Here is a 25,680-nt window from a genome sequence, read left to right on the forward strand (position 1 = left end):
CGTGTCTAAGAAAATAAGGCATCAACATTAAGAGGGAGGGGCTTAAAGAAGAAAAAAAAGGGCATCTTCCTCTTAGCTCCATCCCCCTGAACCACCATACTGCAAAAATGACGCGGAGACTCCAGCCGCTTCAACACGCTCTAAATAAATACACCATAAAATGTTGCTCATATATATCTCATAATTTCATTTATATATATATCTATCTATATAGATATATAGGTAGATATATAGATTTATAAATGTAGAAAGTATAACACATTTAAATAGGACAACAAAAGTCGGCTCAAGAACAATCTTTTCAAATCAGGTAAGTGTTAAGACAAAACAGAATATATTGTTTTTCTTTTGTTTTACAATTATAACTATTCAGACTCTAAAATAGTTGCTGTATAAGAATAATCGCAATCCGACATTACTCAAGCATTACATGTTGTAATAAAAGCCATTTGCAGTTTTCTTTCATGTAGTATAACATATGCAGCATACCAAGGTAAATGAGGTGCAGTGTTTTGAGATTTCTTATTAGAAAGAGCTGACCCCCCCTCCCCTCCCTCCTGTTCCATTCCCCCAGAAATAAAACTAGAGAAGATCCTCGGTTTTCTGTTGACGCCGCGGCGATTTGAGACCGTGATAGCGGGCACACATTCCTCTCTAGAGACCAAACACACAGGCAGGGTGTTGCACTGAGATGAAGAAGAAAAAATGCCTCGAGCTGCTGCTGCTGCTACTAGGGCTGGGCATCAAGTGAAAAACCTCAATACTGACACAGAACCTGCTATCTTACTCCATATACACTCACAAGGACACTTTAAAAAAAGGTTTTCCTGCTTCTATAAGAACATTAAGATTTCATTCATGTTGCTTTTTTAAATTTGAGAGAAGCCGTTTGAGAAGAAGCAATATATCAGTGCAAAATTAGAAGAAAAACACCCTTGCTTTCACATTTTATGCCCCACAAACCAAGCTTTGATGCAGCTGTGGCATTAGCGACGCATCGAGTGGCGGTTTCTGAGAGGAAATGGACAGAAGAGAGAAGGCAGACTCGGCTGAGCCGAACACAGCCACATGAGTGAGAGGCACGTTTTAAATAACCATCTGCACCGTTTAGATCTTCTCCTCGCTTTATTAGCTGGAGGAGAACTGGAGGAACGGGGAGCGAGACCTCTAGGCCATATGTCTGAGTGAGAGTGGCAGTCTCTAAAGTGCTGTGCTAAGTTCATCCCTCATGATGAGGGAGCGCGACTCCTCCCCCAAAAAAACCCTGACCCTTGTCACGACCCATGATGGATCCCGCAAACCCATCCAGGTCCTCGTTTTGACCAGAGAACCGCCATCAAGACACTGAACCCTCCAAGAAGCCCGTCTCCATTACAGAGATATACATTGCTTTCTATTCTCCTTTTCTACACAGACTCACCGTCTTACATCAAATGCTTGTTCTGATTTCCAGAGTGTTCATAATGTGGCCACAAGAGATTTTATTAGTTTAATTTGACATTTTCACATGAGAGCACCATCGAGAGGAAAGGCACTTTCTGTGGACTTCTTCTCACTACCTTCCAGACACATCAGAGCAAACAAAACCTGTTAAACTTACGGTATTGAAAACTAAAAGTGGTTACATTTAGCTAGCTCTAAGATAATCTGATGTGTTATATTTTTTTCTGAACAGAAAAAAATAAATAAATCAAGCCGTAAATTGTTTACATCAAACCTCATTTTTAAAAACAAAGTCTGAAATGCTCTTTATAACTAGCTTAGATCTGCAAAGAGCAGCTAATGGCATTAAATATGTAAGACAGGCAAACACATCCGCTGTGTAAACATGTGTTCTACTGCCCTCCACATCCATTTCAGGCTGCAGAGGAACAATCCTCCGCCTCCTCCTTCAGACATACACTCACTGGTTCAACCTGCCACGTAAAGTTCTCACTGATCATTTCCAACATCCTTCCAAAAACACTCCTGCTTACAATCTTCAGAAAGCCCACTAAGATGTCAGTTTCAACCTTTCGTGGCCACGTGGGGGGACTGAATGAAATCGTACGGCCATTGATGAATGTCGTCAGGCAGGGGGAGGGAGAACATTTTTTTAGGAGTAAAAATGAGATTACAGGCTTTGTCACACTGATTTACCAGGCAGGCCATCGCTCTGGATTTGTGTGCTCATGAAAAAGGGCTTGAGGCCAGTTTGTGGAACAAGGGGTTGCAGCGCGATGCAAATCCCTCCAGGATTTAACTCTAAGGAACCGAGAACTGCTAGCAAATGTTAAAAGTTATTCTTTGATCGTGTGGATTTGAAATAAAACCATCAAAACCACCTTCCCGTTTTGGCCGGCTCTATCCTGACAAGGAGTAGCTGTCACCGCATTCGACTACTGACTCTTCTGTCCTAAAACAAAAGTGTTCAGAGCATGCCGCCATTTTTATTTTTTTTACTTTTCAGGCTCTGAGAATTAAAATTAAAAGAGCATTAAGCATCTAGCAAGCTTTTTTTTTATCCAAACATCAAAGAAAGCGGTGGCAGAAGTCCACATCCCTACCGATAGGGATGTGGACCGATCAAAACACGTCACTAGGTCCAACAACCCCACCACTGTTCATACATGTACTATACGTCTATACACCGACACAGGAACGAGTCAACAGTCAGTTGCAGTAATTAAACTTTGTTATATCTTTTTAACCTTTCCTAATAATACATTAATTACTAAGATTAATAATTAGACTACATCTTATCTGTTAGCAAAAATAAGTGGTGTGCATTACATAACTTAAAATTTACAAATATATTTCATATTCTGGCTTTTAAAAAAAAAAAAAAAGAAAACAAAAAGGTATTAGTGAAATAATGAAGGCTCAAACACACTAGTCTCCAGACTGCAAGGCTGAGACTGTGGAGGCAGGACCCTACATTATACCTCTGATCAAAGGGGCGTCTGTCGTTGTACCGTTCAAAAACTCTCCGAACCCAAAAATCGATCCTGAACTAACTCAAAAATAATTAGTAAATCTATTCTTCGCATCAACCGTATCAAAAAGCACCTTTTCCTCTTCTTCTGTTCTGAGGTTTCTATTTCTTTAAACCCTAACCTGCTTAACTAGAGTCTCGTGCACAGAGGCTCAGATTCAAAACTCTTAGAGTAGCACCATGCCTGTGTTCTGTTAAGAAACACACGCTTCTTTTAGTGCAGATTACATTTGAAAAAACGTCCTGAACAAGCTTCAGGTCTTCAGCAGAGAGGAGGAGAAACGTGGGGATCGTAGTTTTAGTTCAAATGTGCCTTTACCGCACACTGGGATTATTAACAGGAAAGGTGTGAGGATGGGATCTACGTTTCCAACAACGTTGTGGCTTTGAATGTGTGAGAACACGCTGCTCCTGTTGTGAGCAAACTTTTGTTGGGTCTGCGATAGATTTGATTTGCACCAATAAGGCACATTTGATGCATGAAACGTCTCTGGTCACCGAACAGTTGTGCTTCGCCCCACATGACTCCTCTGCTCTGTTTCGAGGACACTTCCTATTCAGGGCCAGTTAAATGGGCAGGAATTACACCTAGCTGAAACTGTCTGGATTCAACCGCAGGAATATTTTCCTGAAAGTCTATAACTTTATAAATCCAGTCTGTTTTAAAAACACACTGCAGCAGCTGGATTCATGTCTTTTCAGTATCAAGTAAAAAGACAAACTCTAAAGCAAAGCCAACAGCTTCAATGGCCACACAGGCAGAAAGGGAATACATATTCTTTTTAAATGAGATGCATTGAAAAGAATGAGAGGCATCAGGTGAAAGTTTCAGCTTGTTGGAATATGCTTCATGATTACTAGAACTTATTGAAATGGGATTCTTACAGCTTCTACAAAACATTTCTGCCAGGCACTTAAATACTTCTTTATGGCCTATATGCTTCACCATCTGTCAAGAATATCTGAAACAAACTCTTGCAAAGTCATGATCAGGAGTTTTTACAATTTACTAATTAAACTGAAGGTAAAAAGGGATGCATAAATTCCTTCGGTTCAAGTAGAAAGACAAAAATAAAAACTGCGGATGAATCGGTTTTTACCCGACAGCAACAAGCAAAACCAGAAAAAAATAACAACAACAAACAAAGAAAGCGAGCGATAAAAGAAGTGCCTCAGAAGTGGGAGAACTTTTCATCGAAATATTAAAAACTACTTATGAGTCGTTTAAATCCCCTAAAATCCTCTTCCCTTCGTTCAACTGATTATTGCACTAAAGGAAATCATTGTCACAATCTTAAAATTATCCACCATCTCGAATAGGGAGGAAAATGCAAGTTAAAGCACGGAGGAAACTAAATGATTGCTAAGAATAAGAACAAAATATGATTAAGAAAGCATAAATCAATAGTTGTCTGCATAACACAGATGAAATGACTGGATTAAATACAGTGTTATACTTATAAAATACTCCATATATGGCTGCATTTCAGCATTTTTTCTTTAACATCAGCCAATAAGAACTTCCCCTGTTCATACCCGACATCTGACCATTATATTAAACCTTATTGTGACTTTTAGAGGGCATTTATACCTCGTCGCCAGCAGATGGCAGTGTGCTCAAACAAACATTTGTCTTCATAAGAGTAAAACTAGGGAGACATAAAATTAGGAAGAGTGGCAATGTAAAGGACCTGTGGTCCGAAAAAAAAACAAAACAAAAAATAAAAAATAAAAACTTCAAATGACCCAGAAGCCTGTAACTTGTTTTAAACCGTGGGGAGTATCATCAAACTACAGTAAAACTGAAAGTATGTAAAAGTGCTGCTGCTCAAACTGAGTTGAGGTACTAAAATGGCGCAGAATGAGACCAACAGAGGGGGTCTGTGCCAAACGAGGGGAAAAGTAAAGAGATAAAAAAAAAAAAATAATAATCATAAAACAACCACAAGGTCACAAACAAGGGAGAGAAACAGCAAAAGGAAAAAATGGGAGGGGCAGTGAAGGGAGGTGGGGGGGGGGAATAAACTAGTTGGCTGGTTTAATATTGCATAATGGTGCTGAGTTTCTGTCTTATTTGTCTTTAAAGCAGCGTTTGCATCCTCGGTCCAGTGTAGGGGCGCCTCCTCCCCTCCCTCCTCTCCTCTGCACAGTGTCAGGTCCGTATTGACTCGGCATGTGGGTGTGTGGGGGGGGTGGGTGGACATGCACCTATGAGGACTCCTCGACTGGCAAACCAGGCGTGCCGGGTTGTTTTTGTGTCTGTGTGATAAAGGTTATCATGTTTGAGGAGGGATGGATGTTTGTTTGCTCAGGCGAAGTACATGGTCCTCAGGGTGTCGTGATGAATCTGAACAGCTTTGGCCAGCGCCTGGGGGTCGCGACCATTACTCTGACCGGACACGTGGCTGCCTTCGGCGCTGAGGAGAGAAGAAGAAACCAGTTGGGGCTTAAAAGCAAACATGGCTCAAATGTACTACAGCCAAATCACATCAAATAGGAAGTTAATATCAGTCATTCATCTACTGTATAATAATACTGCATCTATATGAACTGAAATGTATCACTTCATGTACGACTAACTAATAACCCCCCCAAAAAAAATGGTGCAGTAGTTTTCTCTGATCACCTGTCATGCTCTTTGTCCACCAAATGGTAGCGGGCGCGGAAGGCCACCAGGTGGGCATAGTAGGCGGGCGCAGGGATGGAGACTGAGCGGGTACAGCGCACGTAGGTGTGGCACAACTGGTAGGTGAGCAGCTGGAACTCATCAGCAGTAAAACAGTTGTCATCCCACAGTACATGGTAGTGGGAGGGCCGGCTGGTGCCCTGAGAGGAGACACAAACAGTAGAGCTGTTTAATTACTGGCTATTAAATTGTTTGTAATGAAGCAGTTATGATAAAAAACTTAAATAAAAAGAAAAAATGTTTTAATTCCTTCTGTAAAACAACAAAAAACTCGGATTAAGAGAATAATGAGGGGTGCAATGTTAGTAGAACAAAACACAAATTTGTAGCACTGACAAGGCACAGTTAGTTCTGTTTTTTAAAAGAAGTATTCCAAGTTTTATAAGTTGAAAATAGCTTAATATTGTATTTGTTTTTAAATTATGAACATTTTAAGCAAAACTAAAGCATCTAGAATCTCAATAACTTGTTTATCTACATTGTATAATCTCTAAGACAGCAAAAAACATTTAAAACAACTGCGTATGGATACATTTTAAATAGGAGAAGAGGTCTGAACTTGTTTACCTAAAACACATGTGGAAAAAACGCCGGTCACTAACCTGTATTCCAGCGTGACTGCAGAGGTAAAAATCGAACTCGTAGGGATGCGTGATGTCTGTATCCACAGTAGTACCAGCAGGAATGTTTCCACTGCGTCCAACCTAACAAAGTAATTTTATTTTAAGGGTTCTTTCATTTTTCTTTTTAAGTAAAACACAATAGAATAAAAGAAAACAACAATGTTTTGAAATATTTCAAATAATAAAAAGTTAAAAATAGAGACAATTCATGGAGCAGGAAATGCAGACATCAAAACAACCAATTATAATCCCAGAGCCTTTGAGAGCCTAATGTTCCATATGAGAGAAAATAAAGGTCATTACTGGTTTGGTCTCAGTTAGGAGGCTTTGAGTACCACTCTAGAGCTATTGGTGAGGGCCCTAATGCTTTAATCGATCCCAATTAGGTCAGGAAGGTTAACAATCCAACCATCGAAAAAAAAAGAAGCCAATTTTCAGTACCTTAATAAACCAGGAGTGACCTTCAAATGGTTGAAAAGCATAAATAAGCAGGAAGGTCGAGGCTTGTTGCCACATTAACCCAAACCAAACATATGGAGCTACTTTTCTATTTCTACCCTGCGGTAAAATAAACCTTTATGAAGAACAGGGAGGTCAGATAGCCTATGCTAGTAATTGCTGCTACATTGGCAAATAAATAAAAGGACTTCAAAATGATAGAGTACTACTTTTCATGGGCAGAGCTGTCCTTTTTTTTTCTTTTTAGTTGGAACTTACCCTCTCATTACGGTCGGCACAGAAGAGGCGAGTATGGTGGCGTTTTTGCACGACAATGTAGGTGATGCCTGGTTGGTACTCCTTCTCCAGGCTGATGCAGGCCTCTCGGATGGCCAGCAGCTCATAGTACAGCACCTGAAGGAGTAGAGAAACACATTTGTTCTTGTTCTTGTCCGTTTGACCGTTCTGAAGAAAAACTTTAAAATCAGCACGATAACTTTATGTTAGCAACTGAACTACAAGGCTTTTTATAAATGGTTGGAATACACCTTAAAACTTAAATCAGTTTAGGTTTTAACACAACCAACAGTAACAAAAACACTTTTCTAAATGCACAAGGTTTGGTAAACCGGGTAAATCTAATGACCATCAGAGTATTAAGAAGTTTTTACTTTTCTTTTCACCACATCCATTTTTAAAAGGAGCTTAGCAGCCATGGATAAAACAGTAGAAAGACGTTGAATTTGATGCTTTTGATGTATTTAAATTCTAGCACAAACAAAACAGCAAATATTAAAAGCCTTTTCCTCCGCAAAAATATTTCCAAATCAACAATCTGTGATTAGAAAATAAGATGAAAATGACTAACAAATATTTCAAATTCCAGATTAAAATGGTTCTACTTAATCAGGAGCCTTAAGAGACCAAAACAAAACAGAGAAATCCTTTTCCGGCTTTACCAGATTATTCCAGGAAAATCCGATCATTGTTACTCTGAGTGAGAAAACGGGAGCAATTTTTCAGAGGGAGCCCACCTGTCTGAACTGGCCTTCTGAAACTCCGTCCCTGTAGAAAATGATCCTGGTTGGCTTGTAACGCGTCGACTTGTAGAACTGGATGAGGAGCTCCCGCACCATGGAGGCCAGATCCTGGATGACCTCCTGCCTGGGTCTCTGGACACGCACAGTGGCACAGTACCTGCTGGGGTGGGCGTCCATACTACCAACCACCTGAAGGAGTAATGATGATGAATCACATCGGGGGGAAAGAGAGCGCAGGAGGAACAAACAAGCAAATGTGGAATTAGGACATGAAACTAACCGCTGCAATTGAAGGCTTCTTCCCATCTCCGGCAGGCGGATGTGTAACGTCTGCCCCCAGGAAGATAACTGGCTGCTGAAACACTGATGGTCTGGAAATAAATAAGAGTTACAGAGTAATTAACCAAAGCTAAGAGACGACCAGAAAAAAGGGACTTTAAAAGAAAAAAAAGTGATGACCAACCGTTGGTGAGGCACCAGGATGTTGTTTATACCTCCCAGCTTCACATTGATCTTCAGGCAGAGGTTTGAGAGGGTCTGAGGAGACGTCTTCACGACATTCTTCACCTGGACGCACTGGGTCGCCATGCCGAGAAGAGTGTCTCCCACTCGCTTCACCTCAGCTTTGGAAGATTTAACAAAAATAGACCTGTTATAATTTCTCCCAAGAAGAAAGCATCACATATGATGTGCTCAACATCATCACGCTTTAATTCTTATAACAAACAAACTTAGATAATAAATGGGATCTTATCTAATAGAAGAAGGCAAAGCAGTGCATCTTCAACGTGTAAGAAAAAGCACATAGGGCAATACTTCTTTCCTTTTTGCAAAAGATATTGTTGTAGTCGATTCTGCTTTTGCAGCTTTGCGTATCCATCGACTAAAACAACCCAAAGATCAGTTAGATTAGATGGAGTGGGTCTTAACACAATGATTCAAGTCTTGCTGTAGACAACGACTAATTCTGTTCATTAGACCAATCCAACCATTAAATTTATGCTTTGATCCAACCCACTAGTGTAGACCTGGTTCTCTACTTAGGGTTGTTATTCTACTGGAAATAATGTCTATGTCCAACAACCAAAGAGTTTATGGTCACATTATCTATTACCAGCTGAAATTAAAATGCATGTTGAACTTTAATAATAAGATCATAAAGAGCTGAATAAACAAACTTTTCTGTGAGTAATATATGATTAAAAAGTAGAATGGTTTGGAGAGGTTACAGTTATCAGTTCTGGAGTATCACCTATTTATCTGCAACTGAGATTCATTTAAACAGAAAACAAATATGCATTTTAGGACATTTCTCACCATAGACGGGGGTCTTTCCAGGCAGAATGACAATGATGAGCTGTAGCCCAGCGTATGTGTTCTTTAGGTGCCTGAACATAGGCTCTACGCTGTCGGCACCCTGGGCATACTTGCAGAAGCACGGCTGGCCTTGGATCGGCATCCCAGCGTCCTTTGAGATTTTCCGTAGCTGATCTGTGAAACCCCTGCAAGAAATTTTGAAGGATTGTAAAAATCACTGAGCAATGCGGCTCTCTTTAAGCAGAAATGAACTGCATGAAAATCTCCATCATCAACAAGGATTAAAAAAAAAACAATGTGTTTATTTGGAAACAGGTGAAGTGATACAATACACTCTTCGTCATAGATTATAAACTAGAAAAAAAAACAAAAAAAAAACAGCCTTACTTGAGAATTTCTTCACGGCACTGTCTCTGTGTGGCGAAGCAAGCTATGGCCCACATCGTTATCTCCACCCCTGTGTGGAACTGCTTGCCCCTCATGTCCCACACGCCGTGGCTGGGCGTGGCTACAGTGCGATTCTGAAACGACATCACACACTCATAGCTTGGACTTAACATTATATGAGCAAACAATTGTGTCCATGAAACTCAGAAAAACGAAGTAAGACAACATCACAAATAGCACAGAGCATGCATCCTGCAGCAGCACTTCTGATTCACAGACGTACGGCAGCTGGAATGGTTTCTCACTTAGAGTGATTTCACTCTTAATTCCATTAAGCTAAAACTCAGTTGATTAGAATTTTGTTACAGAAAGCATGGTTTTAAAACTACTTTTGACCAGTAAAGGCAAACTTTTTCAAAACCATTAAAAGTTTTATGTCTAAATAAAATCCAGGTGAATTAGTTGAAGTTTAGAGAAAACCCATTCTAATACCTGTGTACCTCTGTAAGAGAACATTAGTGAGCAACAGCATCATGGGAGGACAGAGAACAGAAGTGAGTAAAGCTGCAGTGAAATTTAGAGCCTAGTTGAAGTTACAGAAATCAAACAAGTTTTAAGAATAATAACAAGAAAATTGCTCAGACAGAAGTAGACGTTACGATCGACTTATGAGCAAATTATGCTTTTGAACCTATGTGCTGAATGGGGCCCGACCAACACCGGTTCAACCAGAGGTGTCAAACATAATTAATATGTGGTTATATAGAATTTAAAATGGATTCACAAATTAAAGGAATCAATGTCTACATGTTTAATGTGGTGAAAAATTGAGGAGGCATCATGCTACAGTCTGTTAAAGATTAAAAAATTATCCACTAAAAATTAGCAAAGATCAACATATATAAAACTCTGGTGTAGCTAAAATGCTGCCATTTTTGGTAAGAGCCATTTCTCAGGAAATCTAGAGTGGTGAATGGTTAAGAATAATAATTAAGGGCTAAAACAATTAATTGGATTAATTGTCAACTATTTTAGTTATTGATTAATGGTTAACTGAAGTATAGAGACTCTAAAATATGTCTTTAGCTTATAGAACGACCCACTTATAGCAGTAATATAAAAATTGTAAATGGGTAAACATTTTGCATTTGAGAAAAAAATTATTTTCCATCTGTCAATATGCTCTAACCAGAACTCCTCAAGTGGAAAAGCTTTATTTTTACTGGGTTTAATTTTGCAAAAAGTCTTCTTTAAGGAACCTTTTGCTATTCGATTATCAATCCAAAAAATAATGGAAAGATTTATCAATTTGCAAAAAAAAAAAATCGCCGTATAGTAATTATAAATTAACATTTTTTTTTTAAATCAGTAGTGCTTTATAGCATTTTTTTAATTTAACCTTCAAATGCTGTTTTAATCATGAAATAACACTAATCAGCTGCCCAATTTAAATATGATTGATTTAATTGGCACTCATGCTTTACTTTGCATGGATCATTTATGCTTGACTGTTGGTGTGTAGAAACCAAACATGATGTAGAGCCTTTGCACATTTTAAAATAGAGCTGGGATTCATTAAGGTTCTGAGTGCAAACGTGGTCATCTAGAGGTGAAGCATTTTGGTGAAGACAAGGAAACTGATAAGGGGAATATGGAGCTAAATACATGGATACTGCAAAGTTTTTTTTTTTTTTTTATGAAGGTGAGGATATCCTATGCAGGGAATTGAATTTCAAATCAGTCAATGTCGGGACCCTACTAAGAAAATTTTTTCTCTCTGTAACATTGGAATCATATCAACAGCAATCTGCATCAACGTACAAATATTAATCCTGTTAATATAAAATAATTTCTTTTTCAAGGCACATGTAGGATTAAATACAGGGAAAGATAACTTTTTTTCTTTTTTTTTTTACCAAGTATGTTATTTATTCCAAACAGTCACTGAGATAAGGACACAAATTTAAATTAAAGTAAAATTACTAGTTCAAAGGAATATACTTGAAATCCAGAACTGCTGGCCTTATATTCATTTTCTCTGTGCTGTTAAATTCAGTTCATGGTCAGCATTGACTTTTGGATAAGAGTTTAGGATTAAAAAAGTCATTCCTTTTTATCTTTTTTTTCCACAGATGATTTGAAAATTTTATTTCTTCGTATTTGGGGTCTCAGCTTTTACAAAATACAAATAAAATAAATAAAGTGCTAGAGTCCATCATTCAAAGTCTAGACCTAAATTCCATATAGAATCTGAGACAAAAATAAAAACTGTATATGTGCAAAGCTGGTAGAGGGATTATTTGGACTTTTTAAATGAAAATGAAAATGTACAATAACTGAATCTGGATCGTTGAGTACAAATATATGCAAGATCTTTCAGATTTTTGTAAATACAAATTTTAAAACCATGCTAACTTTCCTTTCACTTCAGTCCCTTTGTGTTTGTATGGAACATAAAATTAAATTATAATACATGGAAGCTCAGTGTGGCGACATAACAAAATGTGCAATGCACTATAAAATAATGATAACAGCGACAAACAAAAGCGTTAGTAAGTTTGTCAGTGGAGACATTTCACTATCAAATATCACAACTTGCAGCAATGAGCACCAAATGTTGCTATATAGCTAATGTGATGCAATATGAAAAGCAATTTATGGTCTGCACAACTATTATTAACTATTAAACAAAAGTGTGTTTATTTCAGTGAGATAAACCAATATTATAAAAAAAAAAATGTAGTTCAGTCTCAACAGGTTGCCTTTCTTGTTTATTAAAACTTGATGAACAGACTTTTGGCCGGCACCATGAAAACCAAATCAAAGATGAATTGGACGTTCAAAACATTTTTTTCTGATGCCTAGTTTCCAGATTAAAATTTAAAAGAACTTTTTTTCTTTTTATGTTGGATTAAAGGCTAGACTATTTGAGACTCAACCATAAGGACACTGAGAAAAAACAGAAGCCAGTGATTAGACCCCCACAGAGACAAAGGGAGGGGGGACGGTGGGGCGTGTCAGACAAACAGAGAGAATGGGCGTGATTTAAAAGAAGGGTACCATAAAGTGCTCAGTGCTCACCCTGCCGCCGTACTGCAGCATGGGGGCGGGTAGCACTCGCCCCGTCACATGAGCCATCTCGTCACGAACTCTGAACTGGAACTCCTGGACGAAAGGGTCTGCCTCATAGTTGGCACTTCGCACCTGAAGGGAAAAGGGAGCCGAGACATTAACGGCCGATCAGAGGTTGAACAACGTTTAAAATGCTTGGAAACTCAGGGAAGAAAGAAAGTAAGATTTCCTGGAGAGGATTAAATAAGACAGCTCTCCCTGATCTGTTAATGAGCACAGAGATAGATGATATAGATATGCTCACTCCTTTTGTTTTTGTTGTTTTAGAAATACATTTTGTTTACCATGAAACCTGTTTGTTACGGCTCGCATTGTTTCAGCGGTTTGACTGTAATGTGAAATGAAACATATTCTTCGGTTTGAAATTTCCAGAAAATGTCAGGTGTCAGTATTCTAGTAAACCTCTGTATCATATCCCCAGCTCTGATAGAATTCATGATGCATTTCTGACAGACACACATTATCTCCAATCCCACCGATTCATACCCTAAATTCCAGTCAGCAGAGCATAAAAGCGAATAATCCCGTAGTCTAAACCCATCATTTTGCTTCTCAGAGAGCAGCTCAGGAGATGCGATGTAATAAGGTAACGGCTCGGTTAAAATGTGTATCACTAATCTAATAGAAGCCTTGGGCAGTTCATGCACAGTTTTTCAGCCTCGCTTACGAACAACATGCTGTTGAGAACACTGCAGATTCACATTAAAGCCATTTACACTGAGGCATTTTTCTGACCTTGGGCAGATCTGCGCTATAATTGCTAAATGGGATGGAGAAACACAGAGACGTGCCTCCAGTTGGAACACAAAATGAGAAGCAGGGAGAGGTGGGGTGATTATGAAACCAGTAATATAACATGACGATGCACAGAACAGTGTCAGGGAGCCGACGATGCAGATGTTCCTTTGATAAGCTTCGGTTCTCTTATATTAGAACAGAATCCTGCAGAGGACCACATGGAAAGATCTTCCTTAAATAATTTGTGCATCGTAGGACACGCTTTTGTCTTCCATATGATTTAATTCAGCACCGATCAATCGCTTAACTAATCACCCAATTATTACCAGCAAATTGGATTTTGTTTTCCCTCACTAATAAAAATGCAACACCAAAATATATATATTTTGTAAAAAAAAAAAAAAGAGAATAAACTCTAATTTTTGTGTTTTTTTTATGACGAGGATTGGAGATTATGGACATATGAAATTCCTTAATTTTCCCATGTAATCCAAAATAATACCTTTGCTTGCCGTTCAGTTTTCATTTGTAAAATAAAAACAATCCTGAAAATCTGATCAACTGATCTAGTTTTGTAAAAATAATCACAATGTATATAAAGCCTTCCTTGCCAAGATCAATTAAATTATTATTATTATTAACTTATTATTAATCTCTCATTGGAGAAATTTACCTCTGCATTTAACCCATCCCCTTGGGGAGCAGTGGGTTGCCACTGTGTGGCGCCCTGGGAGCAGTTTGGGATTAAGGGCCTTGCTCAGAGAGCCAGAGTGCAGGCTGTGGGGATCGTACCGGGTACCTGCAACCTTCTCAATTCATACAGGCACTGCTCTAACCACTAGGTCAACACTCCCCTTAAAAAGTTCTACTTTTTCTCTATTTCTAAGCTGGAGGCTCTGAAGATGATGAGCACTTCTTTTTTTCATAAGAACATAAACAAGAAAAAGAGTAAACAAATATGCTGCCGGTTGCTTGTTTGAAGTTGTGATTGAATCCAACACCTCTATGCACCATCCCAGTCCCTACATTCGTAACTCAAAAAGTGTATCAGAGACCATTCAGGGTTTATTATTACTTTTATGGGTTAAAAATTTGAGTTTTTGTTTTGATTCATTCAATATAAAAAGGAGAATAAAAAGGAAATCAGCTTTTTATGAACTCTGGCCAAATGATGGGATCATCATTACCTTTCTACTCATGTTAAGATAGCATATTTTGCTGCAGAATGCTTAATTACATTTAAATCTAGTAAAACGATCATGCTGTGTTTCTAGAACTGTTAGGAATCTGTTCCCCAGGACTCACCAGCCTGCTGATCTCCTCCTGTCTGTCAGGTGCAGAGCGAGCCGTGGCTTTTATCATAGTCGAGGTCTGATTATCCGTCAGCTTCTTGATGCACCGCTGACCCGCCACTATGTTACACACCTGACAGAAAACAAATTTATCATTTTTATACATTTAAAAAGCAAAAGTATTTTTTGTTTTTCTTTAATCAATCTTAAGCTTTTTGTATTACACAGTTAAGCAGAAGAGAAGCTTGTTTTGTCTCTCACCTCTAGGGGCAGGTAGGTGTGCTTCTGCTCCTGGCCCACCTGTAGACAGGGTAAATGAGGGTACTTGAGCTGCAGGTTGTACTTCTCCCTGAAGTACTGGGCTACTGTGCGTTCTACAGTCTGACCGTTCTCCAACTGCAGAGGAAACCTAAGAAATGAAACGTTTGGAAGCATTAAAATCTGCATCATTTACCCACAGTGTTATCCCTACAGGAAACTTTTTATCTTTTTATTGGTTTTAACTAAGCTGTAGAAAAACAGACAATTTCTTATGACTTTTCTAAGCTAGATATTTAATTAAATTGACAGCAAATTTAATAGATCATAACAACGAATCTAGTTTTATGTTTTTAACCAATAGATAGACTATACCCTCCTAAACATTATTGATCATCACCACAAAGCACTTTAGATGGCCAGAGTGGACCAGATAATGGTCTAAGGAGTTGTTCTGTATCTGTAGTATTTGGGGGAACAGATGATGGCGGTCCAGATTGAGCCCAGATTTTCATGCACTCCGGCATTTCTCCAAGCTGACTCACGTTTGATGGCTGGCAGGCCGACGGGTCACGTTGCAAACGCGGTACTTCCTCCTCATCGTTCCACAGTGCGTCACCTCCACCTTCAAACCTGAGGAAAATCACAAAAGGGTTGATTCGACACAAATATCCTTGTGTGAATGGCTGCATCATGTGCCAATGCTAATCTTGCTCAACCTCCCGTTTTTTTTCTCTCCCATCCGTTAAAAAACACTTCAGAGTTAAAACCCAATTCCTCACAATTCCTGTGCATCACCTTTGATTTCTTTGGTGAATTTGACCCTGTGAGAGTCTGTGAGAGGGCGAGGCTGCTCATCTATGTTGTGGATGTCCAACACTTCACACATGAACTGGATAACTGGCTGGGCTTTGTAGAAGGCTGTGGCAGAGACTGCAAGACAAAGCATGACCAAGAATTATTATTATTACTACATTAAACATTTCTCAATATTTCTTTCAAGGTAACTGTTTTAAGTTTTAACTTGTCCTCAGAGCTTCACAGAGAAATTATCAAAAGATAGAAACCTGTCAACTTTTAATATAATCAGCTTTGATGTGCCATATTAAATATTATGGCAACACTAAGCCCTCTTCACTGACGACGCCATTAGTAAGATTCAAGGTTTGCCTTTTAACACCATCAGGGAGACATTTTTAAATCAAGGACAACAAAGCACCATAATATAAGAAGCAGTGATTTTTACAACATCCTAGATTTGGTTGAAATGTTGGCAGCGGTTTTTGGTTCAGTCCATCATTCTGCACATATACATGCTTCAGGGGACCTTTCTAAAAATCCTAATAGGTTTTACAGGTAATTTTACCAGGTGTTTTTCAGATCCTAACCCCTAACACAGTCCATGTCAGAATTATAGCTCTATGTTCACATTATCTGTCATCTTTTATTGCAGTAGATGTTTAGGGTTCAGATATTTTTAAATGTTTTCATTAACAACTGGTCAGAGTTGTAGCATCACTAGTCATTCAGCTGTGTTAGGATGCATTTCCCAGCTACAACACCAACTTTTTTTTTTTTTTTTACAGTTTTGGATTAAAATTTAAGCCCTAAGGACAAATTTTTCATCCATCCATTTTCTCTTGCTTATTCCATCAGGGTTGCGACTGACGGAATAAGCAGGAGTCTGTGGTGAGAGGTGTATAATATCACCAAATTCCTGCCGATTCACACCTCTATAATGTCTTCTCATTTCAAATGGCCCCATGCCTTCCTTCACCTTGGCAGCCAAGTTTCTTAAATCCAACACTGGTCATAATAAGCAAGTGATGCTTAGAACACTTATTGCTTAAAAAGCATTGTTTAAAGCTTAATAGTTTTTCAAGTGAGACAATATTCTTCCCATTAACAAATCATAAACTGAAAACATGTCGGTCAAAACTCCCATAAATCGCTGAGGTCCAGACGACAAATATTGAAAATTAGGGAGAAAAACAAGGAAGAACTAACAGCAGAATCAAGCCATCTCCATATGATAATTTGATGTGAAAAAAAAAAGAAAAAAAAAAAGCAATAGTTGTACATAAAAATATTACCAAAAAGCAATAAAATATTGTGATTGATTCCCAAGAATGCAAACAACACACCATAATTATGCTCTGCAAAGATGGCGTAATTCATTAATCAATAACCTGCATCAGTAGTTGACTTATTGATCAACTAATGATTCACTGATTAGTGGTAATTTTTTTTTTTAAACCTGAGTTTTCCCTGGTATCTAAAAGATTGTTCCATAACACAAAGGGTTAAATTAAAAAGAAATGGTACATCATTATATCTGAACTAAATTTTTTTGCCATCTGTAGTAAATAATGACTGAATAAGCAAAAAAAAATTGTTCTTACATATTAAAATTATTAAAACATTACTTTACAGTACATTTCCAATGTACAGAGATATAAAACTACCAGACAGGGTATGTTGCTCGAACACGCTGTCAGACTAATACTTTGTTTTAATGAGGCAAATGTTTTAATGAGGTAAATGGTAACTGTAATTTAGCTCTTTCTGGTGTAATCCAGCATTCAGTGCTGGGAGACACTTTTTGCTTTTAGCAGCCCTTTTAAAAATGGGGGTTCTGGTTGGAGGAATGTTCACCATGAAGTGCATTCAATCAATCACAAAAGCCTTACCCATCTAAGGCACTAGTGGCTAGCATGTCATCTTCTACTATGTTACAACTTTATGGCATAATGCCTTCTACTTTTCAATCACATCCTCACCTTTTGAGCACAGCAGGGAAGTTAAAGCTACTCTGTCAGGCAGCACGGCTAAATGGGCGTTATTAAGGCGATACTTAGGGGGTTTATCTACTTTTTTATATTTTCAATAAAATGTATTAAGAGCGTTCTGTATGCGTGCTGATGTTTTGTTTACACCCCCAAAGTTGTATGTATTTAAGTTATCACTGAACACGATTTGACAAGACCCAGAGCAAGTAGCCGCTTTGAAATTTTGGAAAAGCTCAAAGAAAATTAAAGAGACGGGATCCGGTAGTAAAGAGGCAACAACCTAAATGTGAAAAGGAGTTTTAAGAATTTACAGCAAAACCAAGGTTTTTGTTAATGCCCCACTTAGCTAGACTCCAAAAACCCATGACCACCCACAAGTCTTAGCAAGTGATGCAAACGGCGACACATTCACCCACACGCTTCCCTTGGTTTCCATCAACTGTTACAGTAATCAAGCAGAAAAACCACCATTCATTTCCTCCAGCTTCCTAACCACCCCAGCTGGGTCAGCGGAGGTGTAAAACCAGAGTTTGGTTAAATTAAATGTCAAACGTTCAGGGTTGAAGTTGGACTCTATTGTCCCATTTCCACTACCCCTCTGAAACTGATCCATGTCGAGTTAGGACCGAACTTGGATCCGTTAACCATGCCAAGCTTGGATCTTACAACCATTTACACATCATGCTAGCATCCTATCGGTGGTCCACGATACTACAGCTCTCAAGACTGGAATTACGCAAACAAAAATGGCAGAGGCATAACATTCAGGAACTTATGTTTTTTTTATATTGGTGATATTCTGTTGTTTGCAGAATGTCAGGCAAAGAAGGCATCCTTCTTGAGCCCCATTTACACTACCCTTGAAAAACCGATCCAGGCCGAGACCGGTCCGAGCTTGGATCGGTAACCAGGCCAAGCTCAGTTTTGACGACCGTTCACACGTCACACTTATCTCGGTTATCTCGACTCCTTGCCTCCTAGTGACGATGTGCGGTATTACTGCTAGGATTGAAGGAGGGACTCAAGCAGCTGGTGGCGGTAATGCACCAAACGCTGTTTGTCAACCGCCGTAAAACCCAAGAAGAAGAAGACGAAGGAGGAGGGAATCAAGCAAATCAAAATGGCGGCGCCCGTCACATTCAGAAAGTTATGCTTGATTATTATTGCTGTACTTCCGTGTTTGCGGTGGGTCAGGCGAAGACGGCAACCTTGCGCGGATGTACTTGAGAAAGTCGGCTTTTGGGAAGCCGACTTTCTGGAATGGAGTGTGAATCGGCATGTTCAGCCAGTCGGCGATGACGCGTTCTGCTCATGCGCTCTTGTTATCAGAGAACCGAGCCAGGAAAAAACCGAGCCGAACCCACCTCGGGAACTGGTCTGCAGTTAGCGCGGTCCGGTTATGTCTATCTCGGTTCAGTTCAGGTTGTTTCCGTTTACACACGACAAGTTATCTCAGTTACTGAGCTCGGACCGGTCTCGGCTCAGTTTTTTAAGGGTAGTGTAAACGGGGTATTGGTCTCAGCGTCATCCCAGGTCCTACCACGCTCTTTTGCCATGCCATGCCATTTATTGTTATTAGGCAGAAGAAGTTAGTTTACTGAGCAGGTGAAGAGATCTGTGAACTGAAAAGACTGCAACTAGGAGGTGACGTGATTTGCTCATGCACTCTTTATCGGAGAACCGAGCCACACTGTTGAACTAGTAATAGTTTTAACGCGGTTCGGTTGTGTCTGACATGGTCCAGTTCAGTTGCGTTCCATTTACACTCAACAGTTATCTCTGTTACTGTGCTCAGACTGTTCTCGGCACGTTACCAAAGACTAGTGTAAATGGGGTATTTAAAACAAAACTTCAAGTTACTGGTTATTTGGTCTGCCTCAGCACTGATCTTAACTCAACAGAAAGATTATTGGTATTGGGGTCCTTTGAGCTAATGTGCTGCATCCTCAGGATATTGTATCCAACAGATGTCTAATCCTCGATAATAGAAAATTTTGTTTAGATGTCAGCAAGAAATTCAATAAACAGACCTGAAGTATTCCCACAAAGCCAGCAGGCAGCAATCCTTTAAGTATCTGATCTAAAGAAAAGTATTTTCAATAACCTCTAACTTTTCCTGCTGGAATCAACAACTCTGAAGTATTCTTCAGCCTTCATTTGAATATGACATTTGGATTCATTACACCAACATGCGTAACATTTGTTCAAGCAAGAAAAAAGAAAATCCAAAAATTAGTTCAAGGTAGGAAAAGAACATTCAATAATAGTCAGTGGCTCAGAGGATGCGAGTAATTCTAATATACCAGTGTTAATAATTTAAATCTCATTTCCCATGCTAGCAAAATGGAAACAGAAAATTCAATTTCTGAGATTCTGTGGCAAAAAAGAAAAACTTTTCATGTTCCTGTATTAGAATACGTCAAAGTATGAAAAGGCAATCCCAATAGATGATACATAGATTCATGGATTTTTTAAATCACTCTGCATTTTAGGAAAAAAAAAAATGGCAGAAACAGCCTCTCACCATCAATGTTTAGCATCATCTTCCACATGGCAGGGCGCACAGACTGGTGAAAGCCGAACCAAACTTCCCTCCCTCCTCCAAGAGGGTGGTCATAACCCTCTGGTGCTGAAAAGAAAGATCGGCCAACTGGAGTGTACCTGAATGATGGCAAGGAAGAATGATTAAAGAAGATGGCTAGGAAGATGCTTGGGGAAAATCTACACAGGAGGGGATGAGAAAAAAAATCATAAAAATGCAAATATAACCAGGAAGAAGGAGCAAAATGACATCCTGTCTGGATAATGTCCACCTGAATGTTTTGTGATAGTGTCACAGCCACCTTATCTTGAAAACAGTCTGAGACTACATCATTGAAATGAGAAGCTGAAGACACTACCTTGGTGCATCCATCTCTCATTACATCACAAAAGACACATTTAATACTAGATGTAGGCCACATTTTATTCTGCTGGTCCTGAAAGTCTGTCACGATGCCAGAGTAATACCTTCAGCACCTTTGAGCAGAGCTAAATGAAATGCGCTGATAAAAACAACCTTTTAATAACCCCTGAAAGAGAGTTTCATTACTGCTTTGGCAATATTGTGCGCGACTCTGAGCCTCAGGAAAGAGATATTGACTAGAAGATAGTATGTTGTTTTGTGAGCCTTCATAAAAGATGTGTTTGATTTCCGTTTGGATCAGATGTCTGACACAAAAGCCACAACAGTAACTCAAATACATGATATTTACTAAAAATATCCACAGGGACAGCCTTACAATTTATTACATTTTACAAGCACAGAGTAGTTGAAAAAAAATATAAAAATCTAAATAGATGCTCTATTTCCTACAGCGAAGGCTACAGTATGTCCTCAATAAATCCATTTAAAATAACTTCTAAGTTAATAATAATCCTCGGTTAGAGAGGCCAGAAGTGGACTTTATAGACTTTAAAGAAAAAAAAAACTAAAGATTTAAAATTTGCAAATAAAGAAACTCACTTCATGGAGGGCAGGTGTCGCAGGACTACATCCACTGCATGCACAGGGTTGGTGCTGATGGGCTTGTCCAGCTCAAGCGGTTCTGGCATGCTGCGGCCAGTCAGCACCTCGTGGAGCATGTGCCAACTGACAAGAGACACGAACTTGATAGAAACTTTAAAGGGACGATCTTTGCCACCCTCGCCTGGAAGAGTGACATCAAGGTCCACCTGTGGGACGAACCAAGAGGAGTCAAGAAAGACTAAAAGGATTTGCTGTACAATTGGTCCTTCTAATGTAGGATGCAAGAGAGAAAAAGATGTGAATGAGGATTTTCAGCTCACCCCTGTGGGAGCCACAGGCAGTGGGTTGGCTGTGTACAAACTCTTCTTTCCATCGTAGACAGGCCTCCGGTCTCCAAAAATGGTCACCTTGAAGTGCTGCACCATGGAGTCGACCACCTCCCTACATAATAAAAATAAAATTAACACCAAAGAGAGGAACAGCCTTAAAATATGCAGAAATAGCACAACAAAAGCTGGCTTTTTAATTTTTAAGCACAATTGGTAAAGCATGCTGCAAATCAGGAAAACTTTTTAAAAAGCAACATAGGAAAATAAATATACTGAAAAAAATACATTTTAAATGTATTTTAATATATTTTACTGCACTGCATCTAATTTAGTCCATGGCACACATTTGATATGTTTGCCATGTAAATAGGAAGTTAAAACCTTATTTTTGCATTGTGTAGAAAACTGGAAGATCAGATCACTGCAGGTGGGACGGTATTAAAATAAAGACCTTCATAAAAATTAAAAATAAACTGTCTACTTTCTTTTGTTCCTCTTTATTCCTATGCTCTACAATGGAAAGCTGGAGTAACAGTGGATTCAGTCAAATGAATAGCCGTGTTTGAACTGGTAATTATTTTGAAACATGTCTGGCATTGGCAGTGATCCATTTATGTGAAAAAATCACTGTAAACTTATTCAATCAAAAATGTAAAGCTTTAAATAGAAAAGAGGAAATGGGCTTTAAGAAACATCTTCTGAAAACAGTTGGAAGGAAGTTTACAGGACGTTGGGGCAGGACAATAATTCAGTATCGATATACATCACCTTTTAATTTTACTTAATAACCGACATGACATCTGACCACATTAGCTAGATTTGTTGCAGTCTTGTGGTTAAAGTGTTTGACGTTCCAGGAGAAAGTTTGTCACCAAAAGGGAGCCGTGCTGTTGTATTATGGGATGCACGAATAGATTTATTTTGTTTTGACGGAACTGATCAAGGTTTGGTTCAAACTTTACTTTTGTTTTTAACGTTCATTGTGCACAGGTAGAAAAATATTTTTCAAAAATAGGTCTGGGATCTTTTTTGTCGAGACTAGAGCAGGTGGGTACAACAGAGAGAGGGGAGGAGATCTTAACAGGAGAGTTTTAAATAAAAACAACCCATTGTAAAACGATGCCTACAATGCAGAGGTGTACAAAGAATTAATGTTTATTACTCAAGTGCAAGCATAAATACGGTACTACTGTTTAAAACATTTTTGTAGAAGAAGAATCAAGTTAGGCTTTTTACTTAAGTAAAAACTACAAAAGTACACATTTTAAAACTACTGAAAGTATAAATAATGCAGAACAGATGCTTTTAACTTTATACTAGTTACTGCATTACCGTATTACAGAAAAAATGTTCTACAATTCTTGATCATAACTTCCATACACTTATTTTTCTTAGCAACTAATGGCTACAGCATCAAATTTAACTGTGCATCATCATGAAAAGACTGTGTTGGTATGTGAGGGACAACAAATTGGTGCAGTACTGAGTCCAACCACAAAGAAATGAATTGTGTGGATCAAATAAATTATTTTGATGATTTTTATTTTTTACATAAATACCAACAGGCCATAACTAGAATGAGCTTAAATAAAACAAAATTAGTCTATTCTTAAAATGTAAGGAGCAGAAAGTAAAAAATGCTGAGTAGAAGTAAAAAGTAGTTTTTAAAGATAATTACTCCAGTAAAGTATAGATAGCCAATATTTCTACTTAGATAAGTAGATCGTAGCTCCAAACAGATAGTTAGATGCGTCTTTTCTTTTTACCATTTCTAAAATGCTTTATCAAAGGGGTTTCATGGACTTGGCATAATAACGTTTAGAAGTTTGAAGAGTATTCAGTTTGCTTCCTTGGCTGTTTTCTATGTCTTTTATATTGTTTATATCGGCAGCAGAATTGTATCATATTGACCAAAGTCATCTATCCCCAATGGAGGTAACTGCCTAATATATTTGCTTATTCCTTTTCTTGTTTTTTCCCCCCCCTCCTTAAAAACGACTGGTCAATTTTCGGCCTTTAGTTTTACAAACGTGGTTCAAACTTTCACTCATTTCAGCAATCTCCTCAGAAGTTTTTTGCTCCACCAATAACCGGATGCCCCAGAATCAAGAGGAACGTTGCTCTCAGATACAAAACAGCTGCCTGAACAGAAGAGTACTTAAAATAAGAAAATACTCACAGCAGCAGTTAAGGTCAAAACACTTAAGGACCAACTAAAACATATGAATCATGGCACCACTCTGCCAACAACAAACTAGCTCTTTTCTGCTCGGTTGAGTCCAGGTGGGGACGCTTCCTTTCTTTTTTGGCTGTTTAGTCATTACAACAAAAACATTTCATAGATTTAAAAAAAAAATGTATAAGCCACTCCTAAAATATGTCATATTATGAATTTCATGTAATATGCAGGATGTGGAGTGTGTCACCATGTTAAGTGACTCACTACTGATGGCTTTTGGGAAAAGGCTACTCATGCGTTCTGTGGTTACATGTTCTAAATGACAGGTGGACCCTTCTGCTGAAGGACAAACATTAAAGAAAAAATAATAATTTTGCTCTGGAAAAGTGTTGGATGTTTCTGATGTTCATCACTGGGGGAATAACCAAGCAAGGATGTGAGTCACGTTCATAAGCAGCTCCTTGGCTGCAAGTGATCTCTGTCAATGGGACCGCAGCATAAACTCTAAAAGTCTCACATAAGCATATACCGTATTTTCCAGACTATAAGCCCCTATCGGGCCCACTTTCAGCTTGATCATGCATCTTCTAGTGTACAGGGGGTAACGAGGGGCGATCAGCCTCTCACGACCACCTCCCAATCAGGAATCATGAGGTCGGGAGAAAATCTAACATGTTTGACATTCAGTCGGCCGTCATAGGCAAATCATAGGTGCGAGTGAAATTTAGTTCTTTCTGTAATCTTGACAGACTGTTGCTCAGCCATGTCTTTGTACAAATACTTTGTCACCTTTTTGTTTTTAGGGCTTTCAGTACACAAAATTGCACAAATTGCCAAGGCAACACGTTTCTCTCTAGTGAGCTTCATATTTCTCTTTTACTCGTTTGGCTTCCAGATAGACGAGTCTGAGTAGCTCCATCTCACTGCGGAGCTGAATCTGACATGTACACATTTTGACATCTATTTGCCCCATTAAAGCTGCCAAACGAATGAAGAGACTGGGCTCAACTGCAGTGCTGAAATAAAAAAATGACAAAGCCCCACCTTTCAGTAGAGGCCAAGCAACAAGCTAACAGGAGCTAACATTCTTCATGGTCTCTACTCAAGGGGGATATGTAGAGCTTTCCCTACAGGTTTGGTGGGAGACAGTTCACTAGATAACAGCGGCTTATAGCCCGGTGCAGCTTTCATATGAACGTTTCCAGTTGTTTAAAAAAAAATGGTGATGGCCGTGGCTTATAGTGAGGTGCACTTTATAGTCCGGAAAATATGGTAAGTAGTTTCTATCAGTCGTGGTAAATCTTACCTGTTCACTCGACGTGGACACTTGTCAGGCTTGATGTCTACCTCATAGAGGTAGACATCCATCTTTGGGATCTCCACCTGGAAGCAGTTTGCCAGCAGCTTGATTGGCTTCCCCATGGTGCCATAGCCAGGCCGCCGAGGCATGGAGAACAGGGCCTGGGGCCCAACGGCTCCTAGGGAGAAAAAAAAAACATTAAAGAGAAATATTAACAGAAAAACAGATTTTCTATGGATCAGATTTTAGTTGTCTGGGTCAGAATTAACAAATAAACTGACTTAGTCATAACTTTGGGAAAAGTACATCTACTCATGGATGTTATGACGATTCTAGATAAAATATTATGTAATCACTCAGTGTAAAGTTTATGATAATTGGTTTTCAATATTGTTTTCATATAAATATATGAAATGTTTGGGCATGCATTTATATTAAGCACCTTTAGAAGCACAATTAAACCTCAGAGTCTTTTAGGTAATGTCTGCATCTGCAGCGGCAGAGTAGTTTTTTTTTTTTGTTTTTTTTTTTTTTGGTGCTTTAACAAGTTTCCAACTGTTGTTCTGTATTTAGTTAAGATGCTCCTTTTTTTTTTTTTTTACCCAACCTGATAACAATAAACTGGCTGAGTGAATCAGTCGATGTCCCAAACTGATCCAATACTTCTGCTGAATGACTCAAGCATATAAT

At 38.7% G+C, this 25,680-nt stretch overlaps 1 protein-coding gene across 2 annotated transcripts in view; it reads right to left on the reverse strand.

Annotated features, from left to right (window-relative positions):
* Positions 1–2,819: 2,819 nt before the first annotated feature.
* The window catches only part of LOC107082989 (protein argonaute-3), a 35,035-nt gene continuing 12,174 nt past the window's right edge, over positions 2,820–25,680 (reverse strand). The window contains exons 2-19 of one of the 2 annotated variants that reach the window (XM_015371916.1): positions 24,997–25,168; positions 21,503–21,623; positions 21,180–21,388; positions 20,199–20,335; positions 15,684–15,818; positions 15,431–15,518; positions 14,889–15,036; positions 14,641–14,760; positions 12,547–12,669; positions 9,466–9,599; positions 9,079–9,263; positions 8,225–8,384; positions 8,042–8,132; positions 7,756–7,950; positions 7,001–7,135; positions 6,263–6,364; positions 5,601–5,800; positions 2,820–5,391 (exon numbers count right to left, since the gene is read on the reverse strand). In XM_015371916.1, coding sequence (XP_015227402.1) covers positions 5,283–5,391; positions 5,601–5,800; positions 6,263–6,364; positions 7,001–7,135; positions 7,756–7,950; positions 8,042–8,132; positions 8,225–8,384; positions 9,079–9,263; positions 9,466–9,599; positions 12,547–12,669; positions 14,641–14,760; positions 14,889–15,036; positions 15,431–15,518; positions 15,684–15,818; positions 20,199–20,335; positions 21,180–21,388; positions 21,503–21,623; positions 24,997–25,168 — 2,564 coding nt within the window. In that variant the 3' untranslated portion in view covers positions 2,820–5,282. Of the gene's footprint in view, positions 5,392–5,600; positions 5,801–6,262; positions 6,365–7,000; positions 7,136–7,755; positions 7,951–8,041; positions 8,133–8,224; positions 8,385–9,078; positions 9,264–9,465; positions 9,600–12,525; positions 12,670–14,640; positions 14,761–14,888; positions 15,037–15,430; positions 15,519–15,683; positions 15,819–20,198; positions 20,336–21,179; positions 21,389–21,502; positions 21,624–24,996; positions 25,169–25,680 lie in introns of both variants that reach the window. The other variant, XM_015371915.1, reaches the window with a different exon arrangement.

The sequence above is a fragment of the Cyprinodon variegatus genome, unplaced genomic scaffold (assembly GCF_000732505.1).
Source record: "Cyprinodon variegatus isolate N-32 unplaced genomic scaffold, C_variegatus-1.0 Scaffold66, whole genome shotgun sequence".
Classification (NCBI taxonomy): Eukaryota; Metazoa; Chordata; class Actinopteri; order Cyprinodontiformes; family Cyprinodontidae; genus Cyprinodon; species Cyprinodon variegatus.